A 25,411-nucleotide genomic window follows, 5' to 3' on the forward strand; every position below is an offset into this window, starting at 1 on the left:
TGGATCTCTGACACGAGCATTGCCTGAGTTGATTTTCTTTAAAGCAGTTTTTAAGGCTTAGGTTACATGGGTTATACAGAGGGAGACTGAGTTGATTCCTAAAAAAAAAATGTCTTTAGAAAAACATAGCTTTAGAATCCATCTAGGAAAGGATTTAAAGATAGGAATCTAGGAAAGTGTGATTTGACAGGGAGGAAAAAGGATTTTTCCAGAGATACAGGTGTGGTTCGGATGAGAACACACACACTAGATCACTAAAAGGGAAAACTAAAGAAATGCGAACAGGGCAGGGTGCGAGTATTTATGCCTGTAATCCCAGCTATTCAGGAAGCTGAAATCTGAGAATCGAGGTTCAAAGTCAGTCAGGGCAGAAAAGTCTAAGAGTTGCTAATTTCCAATTAACTACCAAAAAAGTGGAGGTGTGGTTCAAGTGGTAGAAAACCAGCCTTGATTGGAAAAAGCTAAAGGGCAGTTCCCTGAGTTCTAGTGCTAGCACTACTGCACGGGCATATGTGTGTGTACCTGCACACATACGTCATTGTCCTAGTGAGTTAGTGTTGGTTATTAATAATTTGATACAGGCTGTCTTGTGAAGGTAAAAGATAATTCTCTTGATTCTGAAAATACTTCCTGTATGTCATGTAGGGACAGCAAATGTCACTTTTGACTTAAAAAGCTTAACTTATGATAGTGTTCTGTGGAGTATCTTTAACCATCAACTTTAACCATCAACAGCAAATGTCACTTTTGACTTAAAAAGCTTAACTTATGATAGTGTTCTGTGGAGTATCTTTAACCATCAACTTGTAAGATTTGACTTCTCTTGGAATGAAATAAAACAGCCGCTGGCCAAACAACAAGAAGGCAGGATACTAGTGGCTTACATCTGTAATCCTATCTAGGTGACTGCAGTTCAAAGCCAGCCTGGACAGGAAAGTCTGTGACACTCTTATCTCTACTTAAATACTAAAAAAAGCTGAAATGGAACTGTGGCTCAAGTGGTAGAGCCCTAGTCTGGAGCACAAGAGCTCAAGGGACAGTACCCAAGCCCTGAGTTCAAGCCCCGAGTTCAAGCCCCAGGATCCGCACCAAGGAATAAAATAAAAATAAAATAAAAAAGGGTAACTCCTGACTTTTCCTATTATAGAATCCCTGGAAGGGAATTACCATAGCAAAACTTGTCAGCAGTTCCAGTATGTAATATTTTATTTTACAGAAGGTCATGTTTCATGGTAGCTTTGGTTAACTCTTGGCATCTAGTTAAAGTGTCTCTGTGTGTTTTTGTTTGTTTATGGTTTGTCTTTTCCTAGTGCTGGAGGTTGAACTCAGGCCTTGTGCTTGCTAGACAGGAACTCTACCGTTTGAACCACTCTGCTAGCTCCTGTCTCTGGTGTTTTCTGGTAATAGCTGAGTTTTCACTCCTTTTGGGGACTATCAGATTTGTTTTTCCTGAATAGCTGTTTAATGTAAATTTTTTTTATTTAGACCAGTTACTTACACACACACACACACACACACACACACACACACACACACACACACACACACACACACTTCCTCCATTCCCTTCAATTTTTTTTTTTTTTTTTTTTTTTTTTGTCGGTCGTGGGGTTTGAACTATGGGCCTGGGCACTGTCCCTCAACTCTGCAGCTCAAGGCGAGTGTACTACCACTTGAGCTACAGTGCCACTTCCGGTTTTCTGGTGGTTTATTGGAGATAGGAGTCTCAGGGTCTTTCCTGCCTGGGCTGGCTTTGAACCACGATCCTCAGATCTCAGCCTCCTGAGTAGCTAGGATTACAGGCATAAGCCACCAATGCCCAGCTTCATTCTGTTCTTATATGTACATATATACCCATATACAAATGATTATACACATAAATACACACACATATATATATACATATATATACCCATATGCAAATGATGACATACATATTTTATTGACCACTTGGGAGTATATCTGACTATCCTAAAATGTTGTTATTTTTAGAAAACATAAAATGGGGAAAGGTTGCATTTTTTGAGTAGTCATTTCTAATATGTGTCCTTTAACTTAAGAACATGTTAGTTTTCATGATTTTCAACAAAGAAAAAAAATGTCTTGAGAAAATACTCTCTCTTCTATTTCTTTTTTTCCCCCTTCCTTCCTTTCTTCATTTCTTTCCTTTCCTTTTCTTTCTTTCTGCCAATACCAAGTTTGCCTTGTGCTAGATTTGCTTGCTTGCTCACCACTAGTATTCTACCACTTGGGCCATGCTTCCAATCCTGGGATTTGAATCTGTGTTATTAGTTCACTGTTGAATTATAAAGTGAGGTATTAAGTCATTATGAGTTGAATTTAATTGTAGTGTTTTTTTTTTTTCCAAAGGTTGGACGATTTGAGATTAACCTGATCAGTCCAGATAGTAAATCAGTTGTGCTAGAGAAGAATTTTAAAGATATCTCCTCTTGTTCTCAGGTATGTATCACATTATATTTTGAAGAAATCATCTTGTTTCAATAATAAAAAGCAACTAAGCTTAAAGACCTTTCCATTTTATAATCTTAAAATTTTTAAAAAATCTTTTTGAAAAGAATTTGTGGTTGCGTACCAGTGGCTCATACCTATAATCCTAGCAAATCAGGAGGCTGAGATCTGAGGATCAGATTCAAAATCAGCCTAGGCAGACAAAACTAAGAGACTCTTATCTTCAGTGAACAAGCTGGTGGCATGTTTCAAGTGAGCGAGCATCAACCATGAGTGAAAAAAATGAGAGCATGAATCCTTGCTTTCAAGCTCTAGTACTGACACAAAAGAAACAATGTAATACAAATTTATTTTTAGGATATATCCTAAAAATAAAACTTTTTTCCTGTGGTATGTTCTGCCCAATTCCTCAGTATCTTCACACTTTCTCCGCTGTATAGTCAGCTTTCTCTCGTATTACATCTCTTTACTGCTGGAATTTCAGTGGTAGTGACATCTTTTGGTAGCACGTCATAGCTAGGGTCCCTCAGAATCTTCAGCAATGGAACCTGTGATGTATCTGAATCATGTTTGATTTTTATTTTGTGGTAAGAAGTAAAATGGGGAACTAGTGTTTTTGACTTGTAGTTATGTAAATACTAAATTTGGCACAGTGTGTCTATTCTTTTTAATTTGTAAACTATGGATTTAAAAAGAATCACTATGTGCCAATGTGTACATGATTGTAAAGTCAGGCATAAATTAGTGTTCTAAGAATCATAATGGTCATTTTGAATATCCATCCAAGGTTAGAGCTACCAAAATGTACTGTAAAAAAAAAAAAAAAGAAAAGATATTTGAAGTTATCAGGATAGAAGGTGTGTCTGTGTCTAAATGTGGGCAGGTAAAGTGTTCAGAAGCTGCATCTTTCCTGGTCTGGGGGACTCAATACTTCTTGGAGCTGCTCTTTCAAGGTCCCTTTATCTTGACAGTGAAAAATCAAAACTGCCTATCATATTTTAATTCTCTCTTGAAGTTTGGAGTTCGCCTTGCTATCAATATGCTACTTGGATGTTCTTCCCTTTGAAAATGAGTTTTGTACAGTTAGTTAATTTTGTTTTACCTCAGTCTCAGCTAGTACAGTTCCACTCCTAATATTTTGTTTTAGAATTTTTTTGGTTATATGGAGATCTAAAATTTTGATGTATAGACAAACATTCCCTAGCAACTTAGAGAATGTAACATCTGAATTAAGGAAGGATATATGTTAAACTTCTAAATTCTTACTTAAAATATTCGGATGAAAAATAATAGTATTATATTAAGTTTTGTTTTTGTTTTTGTTTTTCCAACTGTGGGGCTTGATCTCAGGGTCTGGGCACTGTAGCTTTTCTATTCAAGGCTAGTGCTCTACCACTTGGAACTACAGCTCCACTTCTGGTTTCCTGGTGGTTAATTGGCAACAAGAGTTTCACGGACTTGCCTTTGAACCACAATCCTCAGAACTCAGCATCCTGAATAGCTGGGATTACAAGTGTGAGCCACCAGTGCCCAGTATATAAGTGTTTTTCATAGTTACCCACGGTGTATGCAGGATCATAAGCCCTCAAAGGCAGGTGTCTTATTCTTTGAGGTGTGTGTGTGTGTGTGTGTGTGGTTATATGTGTTGGTACTGGCCTCTTGCTCTTACTTGACTTTTTTGCTCAAGGCTGGTGCTCTAATCTTTGGGCCATACTTCTACTTCTGGCCTTTTTCTGGCTGACTGGAGATAAGAGTCTCACAGACTTGTCTACCTAGGCTAGCTTTGAGCCTTTATTCTCAGATCTCACTTCCTGAGTAGCTAGGATTCTTACCAGCACCCAGCTGATGTCCTATCCTATGGGACATTAGAATCAGTATCTTGGGATTAGAGCTGACAAGCTGTATGTGTTCTGTGAATATTGAATGAAGAAGCCTCTTCTCCATATTGGGCTCTAAGCTAAGTATTGAAGTAAAAGCTGCTGTACAAACAAAATGCAGTTCCTGCCCTGAGGGAACACCAATAAGCATCCTTAAAAGCACAGTCACTCATCCTCCACCTTCCCCAAGCCTCCCAATGAGAAAACCAGCATGTGCAGTGAGTAAAAAAAGATTCAAAAAGAAAGAAAGAAAGAGCAGATGATTCAGGGAACCAACATATAAAACTAAAAGTTCAAATCAAATTTTTTTCTTTTCCATTTTTTGGTTATTGTATGCAAACTTGCTTTCTATCTTCTGATACAGAAAAAAAGGATTTAGATCAAAGCACAAGGGAACAGGTGGGAAGTCCTCTCATCAGAGTAATGGTGGGCCGAGTCCTGTAGTCCTCACCGGCTGGCCTGGTTCCTTTTATTTCTTTGCACACAAGTGAGTTGATATAATGTGGGTGTATGCAGGAGCGAGGCATCTGTGTGTGTGTGTGTGTGTGTGTGTGTGCTAGAGCTTGAACTCAGGGCCTGGGTGCTATCCCTTAGCTTTTGTTGCTCAAGGCTAATTCTCTACCACCTGAACCATGCTTCCATTTCTGGCTTCTTTTGGTGGTTACTTGGAGATGAGAGTCTCTTGGATTTGTTCAGGCTATCTTCAAATACAACTATACAACTGTCTCTTTCTTCAAAAACTGTATGACTGATTTCCAGGCAAGCTTTGCGAGACAGGAAGTAACTTTCTTTGCTTGTAAGGTTGCCGCCAGCTATGTGAACATACTGAGCTAATGGAGTCTAGAATTTTTTCCATTTAGTATTATGCCAGTGAAAGATGATATTCTTTAATCTCTCACAAGTATTGCCACATAGACTTTATTTTCACTGCATGAACGGCAGTCTCATTCTCCTTACTGACTTCTTTTCACCAGAGTTGATTTCCTTTTTCCATATCCATTTGACAGATTGAGCTGCTGATAACAAGAATTGTGGTTGGCATTTATCACACAACTCAGGAGCTGTCAAAGACATTTCTTAGTTCTGAATCTCAATCCTTCCTGACAATAGGTGTTGTAACTGCTGTTTTGTATTGACAAATGGAACTCCAGAGATAATTATTAGCAGGCCAGCACAACATCTCAAACCTATCAGATTTGTTAAACTGAGACTTAAGTTTTATTCTGAGGCCTGTTTTGTTTTTGCTTGGATTTAATTGAGTTTTAGGACAACCATATTTCTTTATTTTTTACTTATTCAGATTTTAGAGCCATTGTGCTTGCAATAAGACAGTAAACTGTTATCAGTTCGTTGGTTTGTATGTATAGATAAAAGTTACAGAAGTTCTGCTTTTTTTTTTTTTTTTTTGTCAGTCATAGTCTTAAACTCAGGGCCTAGGCACTGTCCCTGAGCAATTTTTGCTAAAGGCTAGTACTCTACTACTTTGAGCCACACAGTTCCACTTCTAGTTTTTGAGTGGTTAAAGATAAGAGTCTCATTGGGATTTTTCTTCCCTGGCTAAATTCTGCATTTAAAAAAAATTAAATGTAACTGAAGTTACTTCACCTGGTTCCCGGATGAACAGTAATGTGAATGTGGATAATTGGTATCTGCAATAACTTTTTAAAGACCATATCAGTGCCAGAGGCCAAATGCCACTCTTATAATCCTAGCTGCTTGGCAGGTTGAGATCTGAGAATCCTCGTTTGAAAGCCAGCTTGAGCAGTAAAGTACACAAGACTCTTATCTCCAATTAGCCAGCCAAAAAAACTGGAAATGGAGAAATGTCTGAAGTGTTGAGCACCAGCCTTGAATGAAAAAGCTGAGGGACAACACTCAGGCTCCAAGTTCTAGCCTCAGTACCAGCACAAAAACAAAACAAAGCAAAAAAAGTATCAATATTTTAACATTGGGGTTTTTTTGGCTGTCCATTAATAGCAGATAGTTTGGTATTTATATGCATGTTTTAGAGAATTGCTTCACATTTAATCTGAATATTGTCAGTGGTAGGTTTTTTCCCTTAGATTTGTAGCTTCCTATAGACAATTATAAGACAATAAATTGAGAGCCTATAATAGTGCTTTTTTTGTTTGTCTTGTTTTGTTTTACCAGATACAGTGAAATGGGCCATCAATATTTTTCCTGTGGTCTTGAGTCATAGTGTTTCTCAGAAACAAAACAATCTGAGCTGGTCTCACCTTTTATATTAATATTATATATCCACAGACATGTGTCATAAGATATGCTGTGCCCTGTGACTTTGCTATGAAGGAGAAATTTGAGGACCTGGGAAAGCATAGAATGGATGTTGATTTCCATAAATTCTGTTTGCACTTTTCTTTCGCCTCATCTAGGGTATAAAGCACGTTGATCACTTTGGCTTTATCTGTCGGGAGTCTCCAGAGCCTGGGCTGAGCCAATACATTTGTTACGTGTTCCAGTGTGCCAGTGAGTCTCTGGTAAGTGGTGTTAATGCTGTCCGGGAGCTTCTGCCAGCACATGTGTCTTACAGCAGACTCAACTCTTGGGAACCTAAAGGAAAAAGAAGAGGACAACTAGAAATACATTTTTATACCTCAGGCAGAACACTAGAGAAACAAAAACAAATTATCATGACAGGTATTAAGCCTCAATATTTCCTTGGATCTAACAACCGTCCTTCCCCCATATTACCAAGACTTTGTGTGTGTGTGTTTTTTTTAAGTAAAGACTAAGAAAAGCTGTTACTTGTTTTCCATTGTTCAAATAAAAAGATAAGAAAGGCATAGTGCTCTTAGTTCCTTAATTGTTGTAACATCTCAAAGTAGATAATCAACAAAGAGTTCTTTTTCCCCTTTTTTATATTAGCCTCTGCCTTCATTTTTAAATACTTTATTCATCTCCTTTTCTCAAATTTGCAAAGCATTTCTAACACTAACCCTCTTCTGCCCTCTAGTATGGGGTGGTTTGAGAGGAAATACATCATGCAGGGACCTGATGAGAGACAAAGAAATCTACTGATTTTTTTTCCCTCAAAGATTTCCATTTTCTTCCTTTTACTGTCTCCACTAATCACTCACTAAACACTAACTTTAAGCTATACCCCTCACCATTTGTAAAGAGTTTATAGAACTGTCTGTCTCCTTGCTGCTTAACTCTCACCTTCTGCTGGCCTAGCTGAGGACACTTTGGCTGGAGTAGTGAAGAAGTGATTTAGTAGATTGGCACTTCTTTGTTGTCTGCTGCCTTCTAGGTCTCCATCTGGGCAATATAGATCTCTTGCCTCTAATAGTTCATTATTCCACAGAGTCTCATTTGAGTTTCATTCTCCCACTAGATAATCATCCATCTGTAGCAAATACTCAGTAACTATCTGGGTTACCCTTGCTATATGGATTTAGGTTAGGATTTGCATTTGCATTTGAGAGTTGTCTTTAGTTGATAATAATAGAGGGCACAGGGTGGATGAGTTCTCAGAGGAAGAAATAGGAACTAGAAATTGGTAGAAAACACACTAGAAAATGTCAACCCATCCCATGTGATTCATTTGGTAGCATTATATATCCAATTTTTTTTTTTTTTTGCCAGTCCTGGGACTTGTACTCAGGGCCTGGGATCTGTCCCTGAGTCTCTCTGTGTTCAAGGCTAGCATCTACCACTTGAGCCACAGCGTCACTTCCGCCTTTTCTGTTTATGTGGTACTAGGCAAGCACTCTGCCACTAAGCCACATTCCCAGCCCGCAGCTGAGAAATCTTGGTGCATTCTCTTCCATTCTCTGTGTCCAGTTGTTTGCTGAATTCTTTTGACTCAAAGATAGAAATCTGTTTCCCATCCACCTCCCCTTTTCCACTTTGCTCCTTGATTCTGGGCATTTATTTTCCTGTACACTCTAATTTTAGCATCCAGTTTCCCCAGAAATAATTTAAATCTTATTTTTTAATGTTACCACTAGAGTGTTCCTTCTCACAAAAATCTCTCCATAGGCACTCAGTTGATGCAGGAAGAAAACCTGGGTCTTCCAACCTGCAGCTGGGCCTTCATTCTTCATTCTTCTCCACATTTGCATTTTTAAAAATCCCCCATGTAGACTGCAATGCTGTGTCTTGTCACACTTGTCATCATGTTCTATCTCACAAACTGTTCTCTGGGCCAAACCACAAGGGCTGTTTGGTGATGGTGTTATGGTGCTTATATTTTGGTTTGCTAGTAAAGTGAACATGTGCTGAAGAATATAGGACACACATGAGATCAGGAATATTCCTACTGAGCTGGATGCTGGTGGCTCATGCCTGTAATCCTAGCTACTCAGGAGGCTCAGATCTGAGGATCATGGTTTGAACCCAGCCCAAGCAGGGAAGTCTATGAGATTCTTATCTTTAACTAACTACCAATTAACTACTTTCGTGTGTGTGTGTGTGTGTGTGTGTGTGTGTGTGTGTGTGTGTGTGTGTGTGTGTGTGCCAGTACTCAGGATTGAAAATCAGGATGTGGGTTGTATCCCTTAGCATTTTTGCTAAGATTGGTACTCTACCATTTGAACAACATCTCCATGTCTGGTATTTTCTTATTAATTGGAGATAAAAGTCTCAGCTTTCAGCCTTCTGAGTAGCTGGGATTACAGTTATGAGGCGCTGGCACTCACACAGCTCTTACTCTTGTTAGCCCCTGGGTCAGGCTTTCACATTTTGATTGACAGATGAGCTTCTTGGTCTTCACAGCTGACAGGCATTTTCCAGGTGTGGTCAACCTCTGTTACTGCAGCCTTTGCATGGAAGAATTACTCCCCCAAACCGCTTCTGTTTTGTTTTGTTCCCCGCTCCTTTATTCATGCTTGTAGAAGGGGTTTTCGAAACAGGGAATCAGATCACATGTGTGCATCTTGCCCTTTTTTCTCTCTAGCTCATGCTGCTCAGCTAAGGCAACAGGACATACTGGCTGAGAGTGCCCTTCTGTCACCTGAAGCGGTATTGACCTGCGTACTGGCTTCATTATTTTTGAGAATAAGCCCAGGCTAGGATCTGGCAGATGCTGCTAACTCTATAATTTTATCAGTTCACATCTTTACTGAGTATCAAACCTGCAAGCCAGAAGGAAAATTTAATGTACACTTCCTGTGTAATAGATGGTTTAAGCAACCAGCAGATGGAACAAAACAAAACAGTCAATTCAATAATATCCTTTTGAGCAGCTTTATGCTTGATGTGGCTTTGCAGTTGTATAGAACAAAAGAATTACAACGCCAGCAGGCTTACTTATCTTGTCCAGGTATCAAACCCACAAAATTAACATTTTGTTTTGCCACCCACACTCCCTCCCTCCTTCCCTGCCTCCCTTCTTGCATTCATTCCTCTACTCTCCTTCCTTCCTTCCTTCCCTCCTTCCTTCCAGGCAGGTAGCTTATTTTTCAAAATCAACTGGTGAACTTTGGAGAAAATACGCTTGTTTTTCAAAAGTGATTTCTCTAAAATTGATTTAAAGAATGTTAAAAATATGCATCACTGCTACTTAAAGACAAAGAAAATCTAAATTCCACCAATATAGAGAAAAAAATATTCAAGGATAGTACAGCCAAAAGCAAAAAAGAAAAGAGATCCATGCCACTGAAAACAGATTTTTACATCAAGTTACAGTTAATGAAGTAAGCAAGGTATTTTACTAGAAATGAAATATGAGCCTATTGATGGAAATCTGTGGTGCATAGTTGTGGAAATTATTTTTCTCTCACTACTGGTACTGATTATACTTGTAGAAATAAATCTAACAATAAAGGATCAAGCAAAGTAGGGAGGAAAGCAGATAAAGAGATGGATACAAGTTTGGGATCTGTGTTTTATAAGAAGGAAAAATTACAGATCTTTTAGGGATTAACAATAATGTATGAAAAGTTTCTCACCTGATGAAAACTGCAAGTAATTGGCATGAGTTAGTCTACAAACAAGAAATATAGTACATGATTTTAGACACACTAGCTGTTGTGTAAGAATTTACACCTAATCCTTAGGATAGAGGCCTCTCAGTTGAGCAAAAATGTGTCACACCTCAGTGCTGCCCGTAACCTGCAGGCCTCAGCCCTGTTCAAATTAACACAGTCAACAATAAAGGAATGAGTATTATTGCAGAAAAAAAAAGAATTTACACCTAATAAAGAATGTGATACATAGAATTAAAATCTAGCAAATGTAGATAAATTTCAATATATGGTGATTAGTCACTGATGTGGACATTGCTTTATTGTTAATAATAGATAGAACAGGATTGAGGCCATTCTTTATTGGATAGGTTGAAGTTTTTAAGTATTTCCAGTGAGTTAGACCAGATGGTTGTTTTGAAGTCCTTGCACAATTTGTGATTTTTATTGTAAAATACTATGCAATGCTTAAGTTGGTGCATAAGGTTTTTGGGCATCATCTTCATTATGGATTTTACCATTGTGTAAAAAATTTGCTTTCCAAAATATTGTTTTCTTTGTCCAATTTTATGTTTATCATCAGAAATAACTTTTTCAGATAGTATTGCCAAGAATCCTTTTTTTTTTTTTTCTTGCATGTAATTGATTCATCTATACTAGGTCCTTTGTTTTTAACTTTTTGGTGTGACCTATTGTCCTTGTGGTATTCAAAGAACACTAATTTGAATTTTTAATTGCATTGATCTCGGTTTTAGTTATATAAAATTTTTAGTAATATTTATGGCTAGGAGAATTTTGTAGCCACATTTCAGACACTATTGAAATGTTATCTTATGTTATTTAGAAATGGATAGGAAAACACATTCAGTAGTTGCACAGAAAGCCTTGCATAAGACAGTATTATTAAGTAGCAACCTATGGACAGCTTTTTATATTGCTAAGCCAATGACCAACTCTTCTAGTCTTTCAAATAAATGGAAAACAAGAAGATAGAAATAAATGAGCACATGCATAAATACTTAAATTGCCTTTCAATACAGAATAAGGCAAATGAAATAAAAATGCAGAGGCATTAAACATGTAGTGTTTTTAGTTCTGACTTAAAAATCTTTATTTTTTAAATTATGGTAAAAGATGCTTATTTTATGAAAAATTTATTTTACTTTCTGGAGTGCTGTGAACTAATTCACCAGCCTTTTTTTCCACCCTAGTCCTGGGGCTTCAACTCATGGCCTGGTCTCTGTCCCTGAGCCTCTTTGTGCTCATGGCTAGTGCTTTGCTACTTAAGCCACAGTGCCACTTCTGGCTTTTTCTGAGTAGCTTATTGGAGATAAAGTCTCACAGACTTTTACCCTGGCTAGCTTTGAACCATGATCCTCAGACCTCATCTCCTGAGTAGTTAGGATTACAAGCATGAGCCACTGGTACCTGGCTAGCACAAAGGATTAGCAGACCATCGCCTTAACCACTTGGCCACCTTGTCATCTACGACAAGCCTTTTTATGGTTGGTCATGCAGAACAGTAATGGCTGCAATACTAGAATAATGATTTCTCTTTAGTTAATTTCCCATGCATTCAATTGCAGAAGTGAATTAAATTTCTTTAAGTAATAACTCATTCTTAAACCTAGCCATAGGAGAAGAGGAAAAGTAGAGCAACATTACTGATTTACTGATGATGATAAAGGGTTTTGAATATCAGAGCCAATTGTGATGAGCCCTTTAGGATTCAGTAACTCTGTCAGGAAGGTTCTAGAATGTGGCCTACAATGTATAGAATGTGGGAAAAGCACACCTTACCTAAGTGAATGTGTCTAAGAAAAGGAGCTGCATCCTACATGCTTTAACAGTGCCTGGGGATGTCCTGTTAGTTGGTTTCAGAGAAATCAGGAAACTAGACAGAAAGATTCAGACTTCTTCCCTAGGCCCATGGAAGAGAAAGAAATCATCTGGCTGTTAGAAAACCGCTGGCCTCGTGGTGAGTTCCAGCTATTAGACACTGTGTTGTTGCAGCTTCTTAGTGTCACAAATCAGAAGTAGACTGTTAATAAAGCAGAAGCTGTAGAGATGGGACCAGAAGTGGCCAAAGACTCTTCCTACTGTTATGTAAACTGATTGCATCCTCCCTCCAGCACTCCATTTAAACACATGCTTTATTTTTACAACAAAAGCGATCAAGAAGAAAAAAATCAAATAGGATTGCTATTAACACAAATAAATGTTCATTCTCTTTTGTTACTCCTTGTACATGGCAGACAAAGCCTGCAGAGAGGTCTTTATCTGGTGGACCATTTAGTTAAAACAAAGACCTTAATTAACCTACTAATTAAACTATCTGCAATAGCATAGTCCTCTCTGGGTCTTGAAAATAGCGCCATTGGCTTATGCCTGTAATACTGCCTACTTAGGAGGCTGAGATCTGAGGATTGCTGTTTGAAGCCAGCCTGGCCAGAAAAGTCTGTGAGACTTTCATTTCCAATTAGCTAGCAAAATAACCAAACCAAAAAAAAAGCACCCAAAAAACAAAAACAACAACAACAACAAAAAACAAACTGTAAATGGAGGTGTGACTTAACTGGCAGAATGCCAGCCTTAAACAAAAAAAGCTCAAGGACAGAATCCAGGTCCTGAGTTTAAGCTCTAGTACCAGTGTATGCATACGCATATATACAAGAAAAGAAGAGGAAAGAAAATAGCATTATGAACAGATCTACATTATATGACATATATTGATATGGTCTTATTTCACCCCGTTGCAAGTAGATGGCTGAAAGTTCTAACTTCAAGACTAAATATTTACTTTCTGCCAGCTCTGTAGTCATCAAAATTCTATTACTTATGAGTTAGTGAGCAGCAATAAAGGCTCCTACTGCTGTTGGATTTGAAAGATTTCCATGAAAGACAACATTATGGACCGGAGCTTTGTTCCTTCTCACAGGTGGATGAGGTCATGCTGACCCTGAAGCAGGCATTCAGCACGGCGGCTGCACTGCAGAGTGCCAAGACGCAGATCAAGCTGTGTGAAGCCTGCCCCATGCACTCTTTGCATAAGCTCTGTGAGAGGATCGAAGGTATGGTAGAACGTGGCCTTGGCACTGGAAGGGTTTGCTTTGGCATTTGCTTATGAGAAAGTCTGCACCATCACCGAATAGTTCTTTGTGTCTATGGGAACCAGAGCTCCGTATGCTGTTCTCATGCCCAGCCTCATCTGAGTGTGCTGTCAGTCTCTTCTGGGTGCTTGGCCTTTTCTCTCCCTTCCTTTCTTTCTTTGTCTTTTTTGAAGACAAACTCATGGGAGGGACTTGTATTTCCCACAGTTCTTAGGACTCTGCAATGTGCATGCTGGGAAGTGGTCAAATATTTATTGAATGAATCAAGACAGACAAAACCATCTCAGACTGTTTATTTCTTCCTTTGATTCTCTCTCCCTTGGTGATGTGTTCCTTTTCTCTAAAGGTTGAGAACTTCGATGAAACAGGATTGGCTTTGGGGGGCAATTGTGAATGACAGAGATAATGGTGGTGATATCATGAAGCAGGATTTTTTGTTTGTGTGCTGATATTAGGGCTTGAACTCAGGACCTTGAACTCTTACTTGGCTTTTTTTTAAAAAAAAAAACAAACAAACTCAAGTTTAGTGCACAGTTGAGCTAGCCCTCCGTGTGTATAGCGAAATGCCACAGAGCTGGGTGCTGGTGGCTCATGCTTGTTATCCTAGGTGCTCAGGAGACTGAGATCAGATGATTGTGGTTTGAGCCAACTCGGACAGAAAAGTTTATGAAACTTATCTCCACTTAGTGAACAAAAAGCCAGAAGCAAAAAGCTGGAAGCAGAGTCCCAGCCTTGAGCAAGAAAACAAGTAAGAGCATAAGGTCTCAAGTTCAAGCACCAGTATCAGCAAGCATACACACATGCATTCACTTACGCATGCATGTATGTACACACACACACACACACACACACACACACACACACACACACACACACACAAATGCAGTTTGGGAGTTGTTTAGTGGCTGTAATTGCAGGTTGTGATTTCTGTCTGTTGGCAGCCGGCAGAGGTGGATGTAACAATAGTACTAAACTGCAGTGTGTATTAGTCATCTATACAACTGCACCATCCATGACTATGTCAGTGTTGTATTCACATTTTAACACATGATTTTATAGAACGCAATTCATTTTCAATCATACAAAAGTGGAGCATTCTTTTGTGTATGGTCAAGGAAGCATTGCAAATCTGTGTGTGTGTAGGGAGCTACATTACCAAGGAGATGGTATTGGATCAATCAGCTATGCAAAGGGAGAAAGATCTTTTTCATTTATTCATCTTAAAAGTCATTCTAGATGGTTCAAAATCCTCAGTATAAAGAAACTAAATTGCAAAATCATTAAAAGAAAAGACTCAGGGCATGGTGGCACATACCTGTAACCCCAGCACTCAGGGAGCTAAGATAGGAGATAGGTTGAGTCAGCCTGGGGTACATAGATCCTGTAACAAACAAACAAATAAACAAACTTCTTATTCCTTGAGGAAGAAAGATTTTATTAAAGTAAAAGAATGCAAAAGAAAAAATCCCTATTAATTTGACTTGGTGAAAAGTTTCAAGTGTTTACATGGCAAAAATTTTTTACTTGGAAATAAAATTAAAAGTAATGAATAAGAAGATAGCAGAAAAGAAAACAACTTATTAGTAGGAGATTGTGCACATCTTTTGTTGTTATTTCTTTGTGCAGTCCTGGGGCTTGAATCTAGGCCTGAGTTCTGTCTTTGAGCTTTTTTTGCTCAAGGCTAGTGTTCTCCTACTTGAGTTACAGCTTAACTTCCAGCTTTTGTGGTAGTTAATTGGAGATAAGAGTCTCACAGACTTCTCTGCCCTGGCTGGCTCTTCTCATCTCTTAGCCTACTGAGTAGCTAGGATTACAGGCATGATCTCTCAATGCCCAGCCATTGTGAATATCTTATATAGCGTAACCCAAGGAGGAGAAAAGACAATTGAAACACTTCATTTGATGTTCATTCACTACTTATTTTTTTTCGAGGCCAATTTTGTTGTACATGGTTATGGTTACTTTGGTTTTCCACAGCCCACAGGCAGCCTTTTAGCAAACATTTCTTATATCTGAGAGCCTCTTAAAATTTTTTTTAAAATTATCATTAAGTAGTTGTAAAAGAGGTTTCCATTCATAGTGTCAATTTCTTGTACAGTGCCTCTTGATCAGTGTCATTCCTTCCAGCACTCTCCTCCATTGTCTGAGAGCATTTTTTTCAGAAAAAAAATAAGCTAGAGTCATGAGTGCTATCTTTCTACCCAGATGGATGTTAGCTCTCTGCATAAAGATTTATGCTGAATGTTGGACAAAGAGAGAAGTTGCTGAGAAGTGTGTATACCACTTTGCTCCCATTCTTTTCCCGCATAGGGACTACAGGCAGGCACAGGTGCGGCCAGGCCATTGTGGGTCAGCTCTGCATGCATTCTGTCAGTCATGAGGTGGATTTCCTTCTAAGAAACATGTATTTTTTTTAAAAGAGAAAAAAAGACACATGTATTTTAACGTAATTCTTTCCTATGATGTTTGTAAAGATAAGGAGAGTGCTTTAAAAACATGGCTAATATGTGAGCAGGTGTATCAATTTATTTCAACTATCTTTCACCTTGTCATTTCTTAGAAAATACAGTTAGAAAACTCTATGATATGCCTATCTTAGAATATATTCTTTATTTCTAAAATATACAACTTAGTAAGACAAGTGATAAGAAAATATTTTCGGAAGTGGCGCTGTAGCTCAAGTGGTAGAGCGCTCGCCTTGAGCTGAAGAGCTAAGGGACAACGCCCAGGCCCAGAGTTCAAGCCCCACGGCCGACAAAAAAAAAAAAAAAAAAAAGAAAAGAAAATATTTTCAATTACTTTGTCTTACTGTTTATTAATAATGGTGAATATGTATAAATTATTCAAATTATGGCTCAATGTCATGTAATGAAGTGCTTTCATTATACCTTAGAAAAGCTAGTTTTAAACTAGTCAGTGATTTTTAGGATACCAATTCAGCTGTAAGGTTTATTAAATATTCTATATATCCTTTATTGTCCTCTTTATAATCAAGATGTAAGTATATTAGAAATGACAAACCAGCCATGGAATGGAAATTTGTTCCTTAGGAACAGAGTTGAATCATTGTAAGTATAAATTGAACTTTTCCATTTTGAAAAGAATTCTTAGAAAAGTTTTTCATGGAAAAGTTTTCCTTAGGGATTTATTATAAATTATGTATAAAAATGTGAACGATTTCCTGGTTCTGGTGACATACACCACTTGGACAGCTGAGGCAGGAGGGTCTCAAGACCTGAGCCAATTTGGCCTACAGAGTGAGACATTGCTTCCAAAAACTAAAAAACAGAAAAATTATAACTATCACAATATAAAGAAGTAAACATTTTTGACAAAAGTAGTAACATTACAAGTATACTTAACACAAAAAGGAAATTTGATGAAAGGGACTCCTGATTCAGCTAGAGTTCTGCTTTTTGATATGACGATGATAATGATAATAATAATATATAATAGTAATAGTAATTGTTCTTTACAAACTATTAGAGTATAAATGCAGAGATTTTTGGTCAAGGCTAGCATTTAGCTTTTATCTAACAGTTCCGAGATTCACCTTGGAATTCCCATGGTGGCTACTTTTACTAGTTACATTAAGTGGTATCTGGTTGTGTCTGACACAAGTAAAGTTCTTCATTATATTAAAATCCTTTGTCAGTGATTCTAACCCTAGGATCACTGTAGGAGACCGTTAATTTGAATGGAGCAATTTGACTTCAGGTTTTAAATGCTTCAGTGTTGGGAACAAGGGTTCAGTGTGGAAGTCTAAGTTAAGGCTGGCTGGAGAAGAGTAAGTGTGATGCTCATTGCAAGGTGCACATTTTGATCTTTGTGGCCAGCCTCCACCTCACTCCTGTCCTCATCCTTCCCTTCAGGTCTCTACCCACCAAGAGCCAAACTGGTGATCCAGAGACATCTCTCATCACTGACAGATAATGAGCAAGCTGACATCTTTGAGCGAGTTCAGGTACCATCATTGGTAGTTGTCATAAGCTCAGTATAAATAAAGAATGAGAGTTGGGTCTTGATGTTGTCAGTTCTTTTTTACTTCTGTCTGAAGTTAAAAAAATACATATGTCTTGGGGGACTGACTGTTGTGTAAGCCATTGCTACAGGGATGTTTATAGCTAAAGCAAAGTGAGAATCAAGAAAGAAGAGAGGCTGGGTTACCCTGTGTGCACTCTCCTGATCTGTCTTCTCAACAGAAAATGAAGCCCATAAGTGACCAGGAAGAAAATGAACTGGTGATCTTGCACCTGCGGCAGCTGTGTGAGAGCAAGCAGAAGACACATGTGCATACCGGGGAAGGGCCAGCCGTGTCGGTGAGATGTTTCTTCCTTGACCTCTGCGCGTCGGGTCTTGTAGGTGCACAGGAAACAGGAAGGAGCTCTTTCCTTGGTGCTCTCCTCTTTTTCAGCTCTACATCCTATCAGATTCCCACTTCCCTGCATTGTAAAAGACTTACAGCAATGCAGTAGGCCCATGCACATGGGGCTAAAAGGATTCTAGTTCTCAAATTTAAGAGTATCTGTGGACTTGGGCTAAAATCACAGTCAACTAGGTTCAAAATGTCATGCTGTAGAATGAATGCGGGTTCTTAGTTATATCAATCTATGATATCTTGAAATTTAGATGTTTTAGTTCATCAGAAGCTTAGACTGAAAGGACTAAACAAGGTGAAAGCAAGGGTGATATGTGAGCAGGTATCTAGGTGCAAACTAAGAGATGCTATTCCTCCCTAAGGGATGCAATTCCTCCCTTTTCTTTTCCTCCTTTTCTTCTCTCTTTCTCTTCCCTTCCCTTCCCTGTTCCCTTCCCTTTCCTGTTCTCTTCCTTTCCGGTTCCCTTCCCTTCCTTTCCCTTCACTCCCTTCCACTCCTTTTCTTTTTTCTTCTCTTCTTTCCTTTTCATTTATCTTCTGTACTGATACTTAGGCTTGTACTCTCACTTGGCTTTTTTTTATTCAAGACTGGCACTCTACCACTTGAGCCATTCTACCACTTGAGCCATGCTACCATGACTGACTTTTGTGCCAGTTAATTGGCGATAAGAATCCCATGGATTTGTCTTGCCTGGGCTGGCTTTGAGCTTTGATCCTTAGATCTCGGCCTCCTCAGTAGCTAGGATTATAGGCATGAACCACCAGTGCCTGGCAAGGATGCCATTTCTATGCTCATGATTTAGGACTTATTCCCAGCTGAACAGAGATAAAGCAAGATCATTTTACTTTATTTATTTTTTTATATCACTAACTCCCTCTATGCCCTAACAGAGTCTCCCTCTATAGCCCAGGTTAGCTCAAACTCACACTCTTCCTGCCTCAGCCTCCTGAGCAATAGGATTACAGACATACACTGCCATGTTTGGCTTTGCGCTAATAACTTGTTGATTTGATAGAGCCAGCAATGATGTGAGCCCCACTAATACTGCATGCACCGAAGTCTCTCATCTAGTTTTGTCTTTTGGTCTCTCATTTCTCTCACCTTTTAGATGTTTTCAAATACTGTTTGGAGAAAAATTCCCCTAAAAAGTGGCTTTCACAAAAATGCTTCTCTTGTTATAAATTCAGACCAGTGTTCTTCCTGTTTACTTGGTTTTCAAAATCATTCTGGGGCTTTCCTCTGGCCTCACATGCTCAGGATGCTTCCCAGTACTCCAGTCTGTTACCTCACTGACTCCCTAACCTGGGTTTGGTCATTGTGACTTTGCAATACACACCCCTCAGTTCTGAGAGAGACTGTCTCTATTCTCTTGTCTCTCTGAATCCTGTGCATGCTTTTTTCCTCTGACCAGTGAGACCAGCCTTTATGCTCTTGTACTTATATGTACTCTGATTTATTCTTCCCTTCCTTAGTGAATTATAAACTTCATTTAATTTTTTTTTAGCTGGATGCTGGTGGATCTTGTAATCCTACTGCTGGATGCTTATAATCCTAGTTACTCAGAAGGTTGAGGTTTGAGGATCACTGTTTGAAGCCAGTCCAGGCAGGAAAGACTGTGAGACTCTTATCTCCAATTAACCAGCAAATAGCCAAAAGTGGAGCTGTGACTCAAGCGGTAGGGTGGCAGCCTTGAGAAAAAAAAAGTCAAGCAAGAGCAGGAGGCCTTGAGTTCAAGTTTTATCACTGGCATTAATTAATTAATTAATTAAACTACTGAGGACCAGGTAATAATATACATAATAGTTTCATACTTCAATGGGATAAAAAATCCAGGGAGGTAGAGTTGGAAGAGGGAAGGATAGTAGGAGAAAAACAAAGGAGGGGGTAACAATGATTGACAAGAAATGTACTCATGACCTTATTCATGTAACTGTCACCCCTCTGTTCAGCATCTTTACAATAAAATAAAATTAAGAAAATACAGAGAACCTAATACATTAGAGTACATGTCATAGCCTCTCATATGGTTGATAGTGTTACTGATAAATACTTGCTGTTCTAAATGAAATCACGCCAAGGCATTGTTACAATTCAGTTTGTTTGCAAGGTGTTCTTCTTTTTGAAGTGGGTTCCTTCCTGTGTTTTACTCAATAATTTGGATAGAAAGCATGTGTATTGGGAAGGGGTAATGGGAGTTAATGGAAATACTAAGAGAAATTGACATCTGAAGTTTAAGGTTTGTGAAATGAAGCAAGAATATGTGAATGGAAAAGATAAGCATGAAGGAAAATATTTCTTTTTTTATTACAATTTAAAACTGTTGCCTTATAATTTTTTTGGTTCACCATGTAGAACTTAAATTATTACTTCTTAATACAATAATGAAACTACAGAAGAATTCTTGTGGTTTTTAATGCCTCAGTCTATTTTTTTTTTTTTTTTTTTGGTGCTGGTTCTGCGGCTTGAACTTAGGGCCAGGGTGCTGCTGTCTCTGAGCTTTGGTGCTCCAGGCTAACACTCTACCACTTGAGCCATAGTCCCAATTCTGGCCTTTTATTGGTGGTTAATTGGAGATAAGAGTCTCATGGACTTTCCTGCCCAGACTGGCTTTGAACTGTGATCCTCAGAGTTCATCCTTCTAAGTAGCTAGAATTTACAGGTGTGAGCCACCACTGCCTGGCTAATGGCTGTTAATCTTGTATTAAAACCTCATTTAATTTTGAATATGTCCAAACTCACATTTTTCTTTTTCTCTTTCTTTAGAATATTTCAAATAGTACAATCCCAGAAAATGTAACGAGTGGTGGAAGATTCAAGCTGGACATTTTGAAAAATAAAGCAAAGAGATCCTTAACCAGCTCCCTGGAAAATATCTTCTCAAGGGTAAGTGGAAACTGAGTTTCTTTTAGGTAAACATACCTATGTTTTCTGACTGTCTTGCTTCATTGTAAAGAAATATTTCCTTAAACAGCCAAATAAGAAAACCTATTAAAATAACTTTAATTTAGTTACTACTTTAAGACAGTTTCTTACAGGCATATACCAGTAACCCCGTCACTTAGGAAGCAGAGGCAGGAGGGTGATAAACTGTAGCCCGGCTTGGCCTATGTAGTGAGATCTGTCTCAACACTCCCTACCCCCACCCCACCCCACCCCGAAAAAGATCCTCGCATCTTAGCTTATGAGTAGCTAGAAGTACAGGTGTGAACTACTGGCACCCAGCATTAGAGTATAGTTGTAAAGTATGTCTGTTTTTCTTTGTGTAAGCTTTTCTGTTTTCAGGAGGCTGAGATCTGAGGGTAGGGGTTGGAAGCCAACCTGGGAGAAAAGTCTATGAGACTCACCTCTAATAAACTAATCAGAAAAAGTTGGATGTGGTGCTGTGGCTCAAGTGGTGGAGTGCTAGCCTTGAGCACAAAGAGGCTCAGGACAGCACCCAGGCCCTGAGTTCACGTGCCAGAAACTGTAATCAATCAATCAAATCTAAAAAATTAGAAAATCCAGTTACATAGGTGTTCAGGGAACTTGAGGGTAAGACCCAGCCTTTATAGACTTATGTTTATGAACTAAGATGATTTTTTTACCCTTTCTATTTTTTTCTTTTTCTCTCATCCCTCTCTCTTTCCCTCTTTCTGTTCCTTTCTTTTCCCATCCCCCCAAGCTATTTTCCCCCCACTATTGGAGCTCCAATTCAGGGCCTGAGTGAGCTCTCTTTTGGATTTTTTTTTTTTTTGCTAAGGCTAGTACTCTGGCACTTGTGTTGTACCTCCACTTCCAGCTTTTTGCTGGTTAATTGGAAATAAGAGTCTCACAACCTTTTCTGCCTGAACTGGCTTGGAATTGTGATTAAAATCTCAGCTTCCTGAGTAGCATTATAAGCGTGGGCTACCAGCATCCAGTTTCGTATTTCCCTTTTTTAAGTCATAGTGTCTCCATTTTTAAAATGTGCATAGTAATATTGTCTCACCTCATATTATCAAAACAATTAACTGTTATGTAACGGTGCTAAGCAAATACATTATATGGGTCTGAAGTGATACATGCAATGGTAAGCTCAGAACTGTCGCCATTTTACAAAGCACCCAGTGGGTATTTAGAGCCTTGCTTTATATCCATTTAGCACCTTGGCGTTCTGTGTGGTGCCTGCGTGGCTGACTTTGAAGTGATTCCTACCACATGCCTTGAATTGCTGGTGTGTCTCTCAGCAAAAGCACGGCCAATCTATTTTGGCCAAGGTGCATTCTGTAGCTTTTGTCTCCAGGAGTAATGCCAAGAACCATATATTTTGTGACCTAACAAGGTCTCGCTCTCTTCATGTGTGGTAGAATGAACTTGTTAGGAAGGCCGGCAGCTCCCTGTCTATGAAGGGTTGCATAGAAACATCAGGGCTTCGCAATACAATTTCTCAGTTTTTTCCAAGCTGTATAATAGAAAATTACTCACACATGAATCATACAGCTTTGCTTACAATTGCTGTCATTGTTATATGTCAAAATATTTTATTTAATGCACTGTAACTGTTCATGAAGTAGGCTCATTTTCTAAAGTGTTTAGAAGCCCAACTCATTAACACTAGACAATGAATGCAAGGGAAAGGGCATGGCCTGGGAATAAAATCAGACTGTAGGAAAATGGCAAAGGCTGTCTGCTCCAAGCTGAAAGACAGAACAGAATGTTGTATTCTGGTTCCTAGCTGCTGTTTGTTCAGTTGAAAATTTCCAAAATAGTTCTTTTTTTTTTTTTTAAAGTCAGTTGTGGGGCTAGAACTCCAGGCTTGGGCCCTGTCTCTGAGCCACAGTGCCCTTCTGGTTTTCTGGTGATTTACTGGAGACATGAGTCTCCAACTTTCCTGCCTGGGCTGGCTTTGAACCACGATCCTCAGATCTCAGCCTCCTGAGTAGTTAGGATTACAAGCATGAGCCACCAGCACCTGACTTCCAAAGTAGTTCTTAATATAAAATATGAGTCATCCTTCTTCAGAATAATTTCCATTGTCTGTGGCAATAAGAGTACAATTTGGTTGAGTACAATTTGTGTGTGTGTGTTGAACTCAGTTCTCATACTTGCTTGGCTTGCTTGATCAGATCGTGATCTACCATTTGATTTATACTTCCAGCTCAGACTTTCGCTAGTTAATTGGAGATAGAGTTGTGAGGACTTTTCTGTTCCAAGTGTCTTTGAACCTCAATTGTCTGGATCCTAGCCTTCTGAGTAGCTATAGAATTACTGGCACCCAGCATTAGAATACAATTTTAAAATAGGTCTGTTTTTCTTTGTGTAAACAAACACACAAGGATAAAACAGTAATTAATATACATGAGTTAAATTGCATTATGTTTTTATTATTGTTATTCCCATCTTGAAGCTTGAACTCAGGGCCTGGGTGCTATCCCTGAACTTTTTTGATCAAGGGTAGTGTCCTACTACTTGAGCCACATCTGGCTTTTTAGGTGTTTAATTGGAGATAAGAGTCTCAAAGGCTGCCTGGGCTGGCTCTGAAGGTAAGTAGCTAAGATCATAGATGTGAGTCACTGGTGGCCAACTTTAAATTGCCTTGTAATAATGAAAATAGTTCAGAATCCATTTGAGTATTGTCATCAAGTCATCAAATCACCATGCAGGTTGGCATGAAGTAGGAGCTAAAAATAGCAGAAAACAGCTTGGTCTGTACTATGTTTTCCTCATGGCCCCACATAGTAACCCAGTGATTTACTAGCCACAAATAGAGTTTATTATTAGATGTACAAAGTTAGTTACAGCATAGTGTTGAAGAACTAAAATAACCTTGATGTCTGCAAAATTCCACTTAATTAACGCAGGCGAATTAATTTTATTGTGAGGCTATCTTTCACAAAGCTCTCCCTTAGGAAGGCAGTATGGGAAGGAGGAGCTCAAGCGCTTGGCTTTGATAGTGTGAGTTCTGTGTTTGCATGGCTGTTATTTTTACTGGCTAGGTAGATTTTGGACAGCACAACCTATCAGAAGTTCTTCTTTTTGTCTGTGAAGTTGAGCTGAATAATTATATCAACCTAAAAAATTGTTGTGAAGATTAAATGATATAATAATACTGTGGGAAAATGCCTGTCACAACATATTGCCCATCAGAGGCAACTCTGAATTTGTATTATTGATACAGTTGTTGTCGTAAAGTCAACCTAGGGGAATAGGAAACTGTGACTAATGCAGAATATACAGATAAAAATAAACAGGGGCTGGGAAGGTGGCTCAGTGGTAGAGCGCTTGCCTTGCATGCATGAGGCCCTGGGTTCGATTCCCCAGCACCACATAAGCAAATAAATAAATAAATAAATAAACATTGCTTCTATTAAACAAATTAGGATGTTGCCAATATAAAATAATTAACAAAAAACAAGAAAGAATTGTTAAAAAAAATACGTGATGGGCTGGGAAGGTGGCTTAGTGGTAGAGTGCTTGCCTGGCATGCATGAAGCCCTGGGTTTGATTCCTCATCATCACATAGAGAGAAAAAGCCAGAAATGGAGCTGTGGCTCAAGTGATAGTGCTAGCTTTGAGCAAAAGAAGCTCAGGGACAGTGCCCAGGCCCTGAGTTCAAGCCCCAGGACTTACAAAACAAAACAAAATGAAACATGTGATCTTAATTATACACAAAATAAGAATCTAGTAAGAAACTAGGAAGCTACAGCTGAAAAAAATTTTTCTGGAAAATAGAACAAAATGGCAAAGCAATGGAAAAATAGAACAAGGTCATAAGTGAACAGGTGTGTTGCAGCCTGGAAATAAAAAACTCAAAGGTTAGCAGCTCCAAGAAGCAACACGGCATGCTGGGAATTTTCAGAGAAGTAATTTTGAGAGTTTCTTAGAGCTAGAGCACATGTCTTTCACCAGATTTAATGAGCTCTGAAAGTACACATTTGTTTTGTGTCAGGTCCAGACATATAGTTGTGAAATTTCAGAATGACCAAGAGTAAACTTAGATTTAGCTCCAGAGAGAAACATCTGCTCATCTACACAGGCTCCAACCAGGGTTATAATGGCAAGTATTATAGAATACTGACATCTGCAGATATATAAATGAAAATGTTCATCCTCCACAGTAGGACTCCAACAGACAAGTGCCAGAAGGGGAAAGATTAGGCAGTACTAGGAGCATCAGTATAAATCATTTCTAAATTTGTTTTTGGGGAATAAGGATCAAAATGTGAATGAGTTAGTGATCACCCTTTTTTTCATTATGAGCTTTGATAGCACAAACGTTGAAGCTAGCTGATATCCAATTTAGAGTGAAGTAATTTACTGAAGTAGTTTTGCATTATAGTTAGTAAAGCAAAATTAATAAATTTTACAAGGCAGTCTCTCCTCCCTTTTCCTCCCTCCCTCCTCCCTGTCTCTCTCTCTCTCTCTCTCTCTCTTCCTTCCTTCCTTCCTTCCTTCCTTCCTTCCTTCCTTTCTTTCTTTCTCTCTCTTTCTTTCTTTCCCTCTCACTTCTCCTTCTCTCTTTTATCCCCCTCTTCTCCCTTCCTCTCCCCTTCCCTTCTCTTCTTTTCCTTCCCATCCCCTCTCTTCCCCTGCCCTTCCTCTCTTTTCTTTTCCCCTCTCTCCCCGCCCCTTCTTCCATTCCCTTATCTTCCCACCTCCCTTCCTGTCCCCTCTCTCGACTCCAGACTGGC

At 38.8% G+C, this 25,411-nt stretch overlaps 1 protein-coding gene across 2 annotated transcripts in view; it reads left to right on the plus strand.

The window, feature by feature from the left end:
* Positions 1-25,411, plus strand: part of LOC138814055 (TBC1 domain family member 4) — a 157,478-nt gene that overhangs the window by 92,461 nt on the left and 39,606 nt on the right. For both annotated transcript variants that reach the window (XM_070002845.1, XM_070002847.1), the window contains exons 3-8: positions 2,371-2,460; positions 6,740-6,844; positions 13,212-13,344; positions 17,256-17,347; positions 17,586-17,702; positions 20,526-20,645. In XM_070002845.1, coding sequence (XP_069858946.1) covers positions 2,371-2,460; positions 6,740-6,844; positions 13,212-13,344; positions 17,256-17,347; positions 17,586-17,702; positions 20,526-20,645 — 657 coding nt within the window. The remainder of the gene's footprint in view (positions 1-2,370; positions 2,461-6,739; positions 6,845-13,211; positions 13,345-17,255; positions 17,348-17,585; positions 17,703-20,525; positions 20,646-25,411) is intronic.

The sequence above is a fragment of the Dipodomys merriami genome, unplaced genomic scaffold (genome assembly GCF_024711535.1).
Source record: "Dipodomys merriami isolate MVZ:Mamm:240054 unplaced genomic scaffold, mDipMer1.0.p SCAF_6, whole genome shotgun sequence".
In the NCBI taxonomy this organism is placed as follows: domain Eukaryota; kingdom Metazoa; phylum Chordata; class Mammalia; order Rodentia; family Heteromyidae; genus Dipodomys; species Dipodomys merriami.